The sequence below is a fragment of the Otolemur garnettii genome, unplaced genomic scaffold (assembly GCF_000181295.1).
Source record: "Otolemur garnettii isolate 467f Iridium unplaced genomic scaffold, OtoGar3 scaffold00106, whole genome shotgun sequence".
Taxonomy (NCBI): Eukaryota; Metazoa; Chordata; class Mammalia; order Primates; family Galagidae; genus Otolemur; species Otolemur garnettii.
Window position 1 is genome coordinate 2,487,647 of NW_003852501.1, and position 12,169 is coordinate 2,499,815.

The 12,169-nt window shown below is 36.7% G+C and overlaps 1 protein-coding gene across 2 annotated transcripts in view; it reads right to left on the bottom strand.

Annotated features, from left to right (window-relative positions):
• The window catches only part of RNF17 (ring finger protein 17), a 124,117-nt gene that overhangs the window by 35,636 nt on the left and 76,312 nt on the right, over positions 1–12,169 (bottom strand). The window contains exon 23 of one of the 2 annotated variants that reach the window (XM_003796695.1): positions 101–191. In XM_003796695.1, coding sequence (XP_003796743.1) covers positions 101–191 — 91 coding nt within the window. Of the gene's footprint in view, positions 1–88; positions 192–12,169 lie in introns of both variants that reach the window. The other variant, XM_012809497.1, reaches the window with a different exon arrangement.

Consider the following 12,169-nt stretch of genomic DNA (forward strand, 5'->3'; position numbering starts at 1 on the left):
ACTTTGCTGTTTTCTCAACTAGAAAGAAAATAAAGGAGTTGATGGGAACATCAATAAAATCATAGCAATATCTGTTGTAACTCATGACTTCACTACCTACCTGTAAGATTATCGTTGCTACAGCTCCAGTCAGGTACAATGAAAGACAGTCACAAGCTGTTGCTGTCCACTTGTCACTCCCACCAGTTGGTCTACAACAAAAAACAAGTGACAACTTGTTTTTTAACAAATAGCACAGGACACTGAAATATATAAAGAACACTAAATGTATACAAATACTCATAGTACGTAGTGATAAATCAACTTAAACATGAATTCATGTTATTCTCACAATTTTCTTCCCTACCTTTATAGCCTTTGTTCATCTCTCTCTTCTACTTAGGGCACGTATTACTTATATATATTGGTTCTGCAGCTACACTGAGTACCCCTAAATAAAGGAGTTGATGGGAACGTCAATAAAATCATAACAATGTTTGTTTTAACTCATGACTCCACTATCCGCCTATAAGACTATCACAGCTACAGCTCTGGTCAGGTCACAAGCTAAAGAATAAGTATGCTTTAACTACTTTTAAAGTCATTATAGTCTCATTGACATTTCATATATGTCAACCAGACTATAAACTCAGACAGCAGGAATGATATACAGGATGTTCATAATCATATTCCCTAATGCCTAGTATAGTGCCTGGCACATAGAAGGCATCCCAGAAATAGTTAATGGAAAGGGAACAAACAGTCTCTTTACAATGATGATTCCACTGTCCATTTTTGAAGTTTTCTAGAATTCAAATCTAATTTAAACTGCTGTCCATAAAAATCAGCCTCTATAAATTTTACTGAATTATGATTTATTAATTATTGATGTAATTGTTGACTAAACAAATTAACAAACATTTAAACTGTTTGATAGATATGATCCTGTAATTTTAAACGACTATAAAAATTCACAGATCAGTGCCTACTTTTTCGGCAATTAACTGAAGGGCAGAAAGTAAGGCACAGTAAAAACACACTAAATAAATATTTGACAGATGAATGAAAAGTGGATTCTAACTGCAGAATTGAAACTGAGTGACTTCAGATGTTTCGAACTACCAATGTACTCTCTAAGAATATAGTAGTACCACAGAAGAGATTGTAGGGAACATAATGCAGGCTCTAAACTCAGGCAAGGGTGTCTAACCTTTTTTCTTTTCTGCCACACATTAGAGGAATAAGAGTTGTCTAGGGCCACACATAAACACTAATACAAGATGATGAGCAAAAAACAGGTCTGTGTGTACCTTTTGAGATATCTGACACTACACATAAGCAAAACAGTCCTCAAATAATCTTCATGAAGCCCAAGGACCACAAATTGGACACCCCTACAAGGTTCTCTAAACATGTTTTCCAGATCCAAAGTTTGATTGAGCTGACCCATTAACTTAGAAAATAAGTAATCTGGCCAATCCTCTCTTTTCTTCTTTTTTGCTCCATAAGTGACAGTGTTTCACTATGTTCTCCAAGCTGGTTTCAAACTACTGCCTCAGCCTTTGAAGTAGCTGGGACTATGGGCACACACCATCACAGCCCAGCTTAATCCGGTTAATGTTTCTATGTTAAATGATTTAAGGGAACTAACCAAACCAACTGGACACACAGCTTGATCAAATAGGATTTGGTAAATGTGCTACACTGTTATCAAGCCCAGAGAAATCTGTGAGCTAAGAAGTGCAGTGGCATCATCATAGTTCACTGCAGCCTCAAACTCCTAGACTCAAGTGGTCCTTCTGCCTCAGACTCTGAGATAGCTGGGACTACTGGCATGCACCACAATACCTAGATAACATTTTTCTTTTCTCTTTTTGAGACAGAGTCTCACTTCTGGCACCCTGGGGAGAGTGTTGTAGCATCATTATACCTCACATCAACCTCAAATTCTTAGGCTCAAGGGATCCTCTTGCCCTAGGCTCCCAAGCATCTGGGACTACAGGCATGCATCACAACACCAGGCTAGTTTTCTCTTTTTAGTAGAGACGGGGTCTCACTCTTGCTCAGGCTGGTCTTGAACTCCAGAGCTCCAGGAATCCTTCTAAGATGCTAGGATTACAGGTGTGAGCCACTGTGCCTAGCCCTTAAATTATTAGTAACTTTTTTTTTTTTTTTTGAGACAGAGTCTTAAGCTGTCACCCTGGCTAGAGTGCTGTGACGTTACAGCTCACAGCAACCTCAAACTCTTGGCTTTAAGTGATTCTCTTACCTCAGCCTCCAAAGTAGCTGGGACTATAAGCACCTGCCACAACCCCCAGCTATTTTTTGACTGTAGTTGTCATTATTGTTTGGCAGGCCCAGGCTGGATTCTAACCTGCCAGCTCCAGTGTGTGTGGCTAGCACCCTAGCTGCTGAGCTACAGGCGCTGAGTCAATTATTAGTAACTTTTATAGTTAGTTGTGGTTTAACATTTGTCATGATTATTTATATTTGGGAATACAAATAAAAATCAGTGACAGGTTAGGTGCAGTGGCTCACACCTATAATCCTAGCACTCTGGGAGGCTGAGGCAGGTGGACTGGTTGAGCTCAGGAGTTTGAGACCAGCCTGAGCTACAGCGAGAACCCATCTCTAAAAATAGTGGGGTGTTGTAGCAGGAGCCTGTAGTCCCAGCTACTTGGGAGGCTGAGGCAAGAGGATTGCTTGAGCCCGAGAATTTGAGGTTACTGTGAGCTATGATACTATGTACTATAAGGAGGGGTACAAAGTGAGACTCTGTCTTAAAAAAAAAAAATCAGTGAAACATTAAGGTAATCCTATGACATATTATGGATATGTGTATTGAAATATTAATTTAAAAAATTTATGAATACAGAGTATCAGTTGGAGAGGACTAAAAAGTCCTAGAGATGGTGGTAAACTGTGTATAACAAGGTCAATGTTCTTAATGTCACCCAACTACAAACTTAAAAATGCAAATTTTATGGAACATCTATCACAATAAAACAATCTATGGACAAGAATTTCTTAGAATAACAGTAAAAGAAAATGCTTAGAGGTCCAGTTTTGAATTCAGACCTTGTTTATAATTCAATCTCAATAGTCAGCGATGTTTTACCCTGGATGATAAAATACCTAACTCCTGTAAGATTCAAATTCCTTATCTGGAATGAATACTTTATCTACACCTTAAAGGTTTGTTGTGAGGATTAACTGAAATAGTGCCTGTAAGGCAATTAACAAAAGGTCCAGAAGTGCTTAAGGCTAGCTGTTATTACTAGACTCTTAAAATGATGGTATTCCAGTCCATAAGACACAATTCAAGGTGTGTATAGAAATGCATTTTCTACAACAGTAGGTATAATTAAGAGATTGACAGAATTCTGTTAATTATTTTGATTCAACTAGTTAAGATGAAAGTGAAAATTAGGGTAGGACTCTTTATACACAGGTCCTGAAATTTCTGTCCAGAGCACTGAAAGGATTTGTAGATATGGTCACATGCTCACTACCAGAGATCATAGACAATGGGAGAGGTGCCTGTGCAAAAAGGTGGACTATGGAAACTACTACTGATGAACTCTTCAAGAACATCAAACAGATGGGCCATGAGTAGTCAGAACACAAAAGGGTCAGGTCTCACAAAGGATAAATAAAACCAGTTTAGATTTATAGCTATCTTTGGGCAAGGTATTTAACTTCTCAAGGTTAGTTTCTTCTACTGTAATATGGGGATAATAATAGGTCATGTCAGTGTTGTTAGGAGAACTAAATGAACACATGTAAATCATGACATACAATGTCTCTCTGGAGTTTTCTCATGTTACACTGTCTCTCTGGAGTTTTCTCATGAGATCCTGGTAAGATAAAAATGAGATAAACCATGCTGGTTTATCTATTACCTTAAAAAAAAAATCACATACAAGTCACTGGAGTTTTTACTGAAAAGGTCTTAGGGATCTTTTAGCTTTATTTGTAAACAGATTTTTAATATGCCTATTTATATCCATGTCTGAAAAATCTACACACATATATCACACATGTACACATAAGTATGTGTATATGTCTTTTAGATAAACAGGGAGCAAATTTGAGATAATCCAAAACTACAAGCTGCCCCAAATGCTTTGGATAACTATGGTAGCACATTAAAGAAATAGGAAATGATCTTTCAGTAGGTTCCAATAATGAAGAGCTGCTGCTTCCTACATGTAAAATTTTATCTAGTATTCCATGGCAGCAGTCCCCAACCTTGTTGGCATCAGGGACTAGTTTCATGAAAGACAATTCTTCCATAGACTGGGGTGGGGAGATGGTTTTGATGTGAGTCTGCAAACTATTGATTTACTGTGGTCTACTGTGCAGTCAGACATCTCTGCTAATGATAATCTATGTGCAGCCCCACCCCAGCACCAGCATCACCACCTCACCACCACCACCTCAGATCATTAGGTATTAGATTCTCATAAGAAGCCACAACCTAGATCCCTCACATGCAGTTTACAGCAGGGTTCCAGCTCCTATGACTATCTAATACAGTCACTGATCTGACAGGACATGAAGCTCAGGCAGTGATTCGAACAATGATAAGCTGTAAATACAGATGCTTTGTTTGCTGGCCCTCCTGCTGTGCAGCCTAGCTCCTAACAGGCCACAGACCACTTTCCAGGACCCTGGGGGCTGGCCATCATATCACTATGGTGAATATTAGCTAAGATTCTGCAGTGAATAATAAATAGCTAAGATTTACTTAACAAAAGTTAATGACTGTTTTGAACCTCTAGAGCAGGGATTTTTAACCCTGTGCTGAGAAGATTTTTAAAGATTAAATTATTTTTAAAAGAAGTTCAAAGTACAGTAAATATATTATTTGTTTTACTCTTTTCTCTGATCAACATAATTTAAGTGTGCTGCGAAAGTTCTCTAGATTTAAGTGTGCTGTTAGGTAAAAAAGTTTGAAAAACACTGCTCTAGAGGGAAAACCAATTATTTTTTAATTTAAATTCCTTTTTTAAAAAATTGTTTGGGATTCATTGAGGGTATAAAGAATTAAATTATACTGATTGCATTTGTTAGGCAAGTCCCTCTTAAAATTGTGTCCCGCTCCTAATTTTGGCAACACTGTTACCTTAGTGCCTAGATATTCTCATTTTTTGTCAATAAAAGTCAGATATTCAAATTTTTATGAAATCTACTAGTTTTTACGACATTAAATGTTTCAAAAGTTTTTTAAAAAACACTCTGCAAGCCAAATATATACTACATGTTAGTTGGATATGGCTAATAAGCTGTCGACTACAACCTCTGACAGAGGGATACTTTCAAATTTACAAATAATATAATATTAGAAAGGAAAGCCCTAGATGCTGAATAATAAAATATCTGAATTTCAAAACCAATTAGATGAAATCTGACAGAAATATAAAATTCTATACTTAGGTTAAAAAAACCCCAATTATTTAGGTATATAAAGATAGTTTCATAATAGCTTTAAGTAAAAAGGAACAAATCCCACTCTGTGAAGCCCTTCAAAATAGAAAGGCATGCAAAGGTCATCAGGCCAGTGCCATTCCTCTAGCACTGGGGCTAGGTGGGGTTTTGGCTGAAAGCCCCAATCTCTGTTCCTGTTCACATTAATGTTATCTTTGGAGCACATGAGAGTGATAATTCTGGTACAGTCAATGAATGGATAGACTGATATGCTTGGGATCTTTTATAGAATCATCTTTTAGTGAAAGTGAAACTTGAATGGAATTACATCTCATTAACATTTGGCTCTTGACTAATTCTCTAACATTCAAGAGCTCAGTGTAAATCAATGAAAACTACTTCAGAAATCCAGTCCAAACCCTATCAGTGCCTGTAAAATGCAAATCAGTACAGGTTGCATTCGTCAAAGTGTGTACTAGCAGAATTACTATAGTATTTATAGCATTAGTGGGGCCTTCTCAGGATATGCCTGAAATATTTCTTCCAACTTAAATCAGAAAACATTTAGAGGCTCAGCGCCCCAGGCCACGTGCACTGAGGGTAGTGGATTTGAACCCGGCCAGGGCCAACTAAACAACTGAAAGAAACAACAATAACAAAAAAAAAAGCCTATAGTCCCAGTTACTTGGGAGGCTGAGAAAAGAGAATTACTTAAGCCCAAGAGTTTGAGGTTGCTATGAGCTGTGACGCCATGGCACTCTACCAAGGGTGACATAGTGAGATTTTGTCTCAAGAAAAAAAAAAGAAGAAAAAAAAAAAAGAAAACATTTAGAAAAGGCAAGTAGGGGAAAGGGGAAGAGGGTGGGGGATGGGAGGTTGTGGTGTGTGGCACATCTCTTGGGAGCAGGACACAATTGCAATTACCTAACAAATGCAATCAGTGTAACCTAATTCTTTGTGCCCTCAATGAATCCCAAACAATAAAAAAAAAATTAATTAAATAAAAAAAGAAAAGGCAAGTAGGATAATCTAAAAATCATGTTACTTTAGTACTATCTGAGAAAATGAAAAATAGTCTGGAAGAGTCTTTTTAAAATAATTTTCTTTTTTTAAATTTCAAATTAATATGAGGGTACAAATTTTTAGATTACATTGTTCTCACTTCCACGGTAAAGTTCCAGTTGTAAAAGAATCCCTCACCCAGGGCGAGTGCTCTACACCCTTGCACTGTGCACTTAGGTGAGATCCCTCAAAATGCCCTCCATGCCCTCCCTCCTTCCACCAATCGTCTTCCCCTCTCTCCTCTTCCACATCCCTCTACCCCCTTACTGGACTATATTTGTGTTTTATTGTTCATATTAGTGTATAATTGTTTATATATCGATTTCATAATAGGATTGAGTACACTGGGTAGTTTTTCATTCTTGAGATACTTTATTAAGAAAAATGTTTCAACTCCATCCAGCTAAACATAAAAGATGTAGTCTCCATCTTTTTTATGGCTGAATAGTATTCCATGGTATATACATCTACCAGAATTTGTTGATCCATTCATGGGTTGATGGGCATTTGGGTTGCTTCTACATCTTGGCGATTATGAATTAGGCTGCAATAAACATTCTGGTGCAAATGTCTTTGTGATAAAATGATTTTTGTTATTCTGGGTAGATACCTAATAATGGGATTGCAGGATCACATAGAAGGTCAACTTTTAGTTCTTTGAAAATTTTCCGTACTTTTTTCCATAAAGGTTTTATTTAGTTTGCAATCCTACTAGCAGTGTAGAAGTGCTCCCTTCTCTCCATCATCCATGCCACCATCTGAAGTTTTGGGACTTGTGATGTGGGATAATCTCACTGGAGTAACATGATATCTCAAAGTGGTTGTGATATGCTTTTCTCTGATGATTAAAGATGATGACCATTTTGTCATATGTTTGTTGGCCATTCGTCTGTCATGTTCAGAGAAGTTTCTATTCTAGTCTCTTGTCTACTTATAAAGGGGATCATTTGCTCTTTTCTTGTTGTTTAAGTTCTCTGTAGATTCTAGTTAACAGGCCTCTGTCAGATTAATAACATGCAAAAATCTCCTCCCATTCTGAAGGCTGTGTATTTGCTTTGCTTGTGGTATCCTTAGCTATGCAAAACTTTTTAGCTTGATCATGTCCCAGTTATTTTTGGTGTTGTTGCAATTGCCAGGGGTGGAGGGGCTTCCTCATAAAGTTTTTTTTCCCAGGCCAGTATCTTTCAGCGTTTTCCCCACACTCTCTTCTAGAATTTTATTGTTTTCTGTCTTAAATTTAAATCTTCTATCCAACACAAATCAGTTTTTGCCAATGGTGAGAGGGGCAGGTCCAGTTTCAGTCTTCTTCATGTGGATAACTGGTTCTCCCAGCACCATTTGTTAAATTAGGATCCTTTTCCCCAGTGTATATTTTTGTTAGGCTTATCAAAGATCAAATGATGATATGTGGCTGAGTTCATCTCAGGATTCCCTATTCTATTCCATAGCTCTATATCTGTTTTTGTGCCAGTACCATGCTGTTTTGTTTTTTTTGCAATTTTTGGTGGGGGCCAGGTTTGAACCCAACACCCCTGGTATATAGGGCCAGTGCCCTACTCCTTTACCCACAGGTACTGTCCCTTACCATGCTGTTTTGATTGCAATAGACTTGGAATATAACCTGAAATCTGGTAATGTGATGCCTCCCAATTTGTTTTTATTTCTAAAAATTATATTTGCTATTCGGGATTTTTTTTCTGGTTTTTGCAGTTTTGGCCAGGGCTGGACTTGAACCACCACTCCCCGTATATGGGGCCAGCACCCTACTCCTTGAGCCACAGGCACCGCCCTTGGAGTTTATTCTGGTTCTGTATGAAGCAAAGTACTATTTTTTCAAGATCTTTAAAGTATGACACTGGTGCTTTGATAGAGATTGCTTTAAATTTATAGGGTTGTGTGGACATTTTAACAATGTTGATTTTTCCCAGCCATGAGCATGCTATGTTCTTCCATTTGTTAACATCTTCTATTTCCTTCCTCAAGGTTTCATGGTTCTTTATGTAGAGATCTTTGTGTCTTTTGTTACATATATTCTCAGGTATTTCATCTTCTTTAGCATTACCGTAAAAGAAATAGAGTCTTAGATTTTATTCTTGGAGTGACTATTGTTGGCATGTACAAAGACTACTGATTTCTGGGTACTGATTTTGTATGCCAAGATGCTGCTATCTTCCTTGATCAAAGAAAAAAGTCTTAGTGGAACATAATCTCTACATTTAATAACTGATGATCAGAGAAGTCAAGAGGTCTGTTCTATAGGCAAAATTAGGATGTATGGAAGATAGAGGGAGGCCAATTTTAATGCAATGTAGAGAACTACAATTATCTAATGAAGAAACAAGCTCCCTTTGAGAAATAGGCTCCATAGCACTGGAAATTCTCAATTGGGTCTTAAATGTTCATTTATTAGGGGTATATAAAAGAAATTACTATTAATACTATGATGCCACTAAGCTCTTTGGATTCCAATTCTAAGATTCTATAATTCTTTTTACAAGGACATTGGCTTTACTGCCATGGATTTATCAATGAAGGAGAAAGTACTCTAGAAGAAAGAATTTTCAACTACTGTATTTTTAAACAGAAATCTTAATATATACCCATTGTAAGTACTTCCAGGCTGGGAAATAAGTCTTTAAATAAAAAACAACCACAGTGCTAAAAATTTATTTACTTAATCTAAGTGCTTCAGATGTTAATTATATTTTCCTGATATTTCAAAAACAGTCTGCACTTATAAACAAAGAGCACATTGTGAAGAGCTGATAAATGTCTTGAGTGGGTCTTCTCTTTCTTTCCCTTTCCATTTCTTCTGTTGAAGAAAATGAATTATTTGCTTGTAGTTTCTAAGGTTTGGATTTAGCTGACTGCATTTCCATGGTTTGAACATGTTCCTCTGCCCTTATATTTCCCTTAAATTCAGTTAATTCATGTCTTGATTGAATTTAGGTTTGCATTTTTCTTTTTTCAGTAACACTGTTAAAAAATGGTGCTGTGTACTTCCTTCAGGAGGTACAAAATGCCTGGTTCTCTCTGTCTGTGACTTTGTCTAGAGTCTTTAGTTTATTAGCAGTTGTAAAATGGTGGTATATTAATGACATCACTCTTCTTCAGTATTTTAGCTGGAATACTTATGAAGAACAACTTTCCTTTACAAACTATTTGATTATCTTTAATAGTTTGTACAAGAAAAACATAACAAATGCTCATTTCCCTTAGTGGTTTTCAGAATAATGAGGTATTTTCCTTTAAAATATGACCAAATGAGGTTTTTTTTTTTTTTTTGAGACGGAGTCTCACTATGTCACTCTCAGTAGAGTGCCATAACATCACAGTTCACAGTAACCTCAAACTCTTGGGCTTACGGGATTCTCTTGCCTCAGCCTCCCAAGTTGCTGGGCCTACAGGCATCCACCACAATGCCTGGCTATTTTTTGGTTGCAGTTGTCATTATTGCTTTAGCAGGCCGGGGTTGGGCTCAAACCCACCAGCCTGGGTGTATGTGGCTGGCGCCCTACTCACTGAGCTACAGACACCAAGCCAAATGAGTTTTTAATCACTATCAACTTATGTATTTAAACATATCAAACACTTTAAAACATTACAATTATCCTCTTGGTGTTCAATTGGTCCCATATTTCCTGAGTGGAGGTTTATTTAGGTTGGGTACTGAGTCTTTTTGTCATAATCCCAATAATTTTTTATAGCTTTCTTGATTTTTATCATGACAAGATATTCTAGTTTCCTTTCCTTTCCAAGACCTGGGATCAGACATTTTCCTAAGGAGCACTAATTTCTTTTAGTTTTAAACAGTATTTAGAGACTACAGTTTATATACTAGAGTAGCTCACTGTTACTGAATCATTCATGTTATGAGGCTAAAAATACATGTATTTTTACAATTAAAATACCTAATAAATTTGTACTGATACTTCTGAGATTTTTTTGTTTTGTTTTGTTTTTTGAGACAGAGTCTCAAGCTGTCGCCCTCTGTAGAGTGCTGTGATATCACAGCTCATAGCAACCTCAAACTCTTGGGCTTATGCAATTGTCTTACCTCAGCCTCCCAAGTAGCTGGGACTACAGGTGCTTGCAACAATGCCTGGCTATTTTTTTGTTGTTGTTGTTGTAGTTGTCATTGTTGTTTTTAGCTGGCCAGGGCTGGGTTTGAACCCACCAGCCTCCGTGTATGTGGCTGGTGCCCTACCCATTGAGCTTTGGGCCCTGTCGCCAGTACTAATATTTCTAATTCTAAATTGGGACTACAGATTAATTATATCTTTATCATCTATCAACCACACAGTTTGTAATAGTATGTATATAACTACTATTTTTTAAATTTGCTCACCTGCACACACAATTACCACTTTGGTTTATCTCACAACATAACACATAACAGTTTCAGAATAACAATACCAACACCACAACCAACTTTGGGATTAATAAACATAGCTGATTAGCTGAGCATTGTGGCGGGCACCTATAGTCCCAGCTACTCAGGAGGCTGAGGCAAGAGAATTGCCTAAGCCCAGGAGTTGGAGGTTGCTGTGAGTGTGTGATGCCACGGCACTCTACTGAGGGTGAGAAAGTGAGATTCTGTCTCTACAAAAAAGATAAATAAATAAAAATAAAATAAACACAGCTGATGATGGGAGGGAAGGGGAGAAGGCAGGTGTTTTGTCATTAGGATATGGACAGCCCAGCAAGGATGCACTTTTGACTATCGTACTTTAAAGGCACCTGAAAAGTCTCTAAGAGGCTCTGCCTTCACTACACACAATTAAATTTCACTTTTGTTACAATTTTTACTGATTTGTATATATGAAATATTTACATTTATTTCCAAAGTTAAATCAACATTGTTAGTAACCTCTTATCTTTTCCCCAGTATCTTACTGGAAGTACTCTTATTTCTAGTTAATACCAATAAGATAGTGAGCTTATTCAATGTACATGCCTCTTTTTTTACCCTTTTTTGGAAATTGTGCCACATGTATATATCTACTGTGTATACTGTACTACTTCTCTAATAATGATCATCTAATCTTAATGTCATACGTAAAATAAACACAATGCAAATCACCAGTACTTAGTCAAAATCAATCATATCTTGGTTATCTGAAGCCTCAGAATCAAAAAGTCCTCACAAAGGTTCCCAGAAACAATTTCCCCAAGTTCTTGAACAGTCATAACAGTTTGTGGTGTTTATATCTGAAAGTCACTTTAGCTGAATATAAAATCCAGAGCTTTCCACTTTCTTCTTGAATATTTATGTTACTCCACTTTCTGGTATAAAGCGCTAGTGATGACACTGTGATTTTCTTTCTCTTATAAACTATTAATTTTAGTAAATTATCTCCATGTTAGCCATTCTGAATTTATTTTCCTAGATATGCAGTATGCCCTTTCAACATATACTCTGGTTTTAAATAGTTTTTGTTTACTTCCTTTACTTGCAATTTTTAGTATTTGCTCTATTGCTTTTAGTTTTTTTCTTTGGGATTCCTACTACTAACTTAAATTATTATTGTTGTTGTTGTTTTTGGTCTATTTTAGATATCTTTAGGTTTTGTTTGAAGATTTTTGTTCTTTTTCAATTTAAAAAACTGAGGCTTTATCTATTGTGTTTGCTTTCATGTTCTCTAGTTTACTGTATATTGCTGGTATGATTTCCTTTTATTTCTAATTCTTTCTTGAG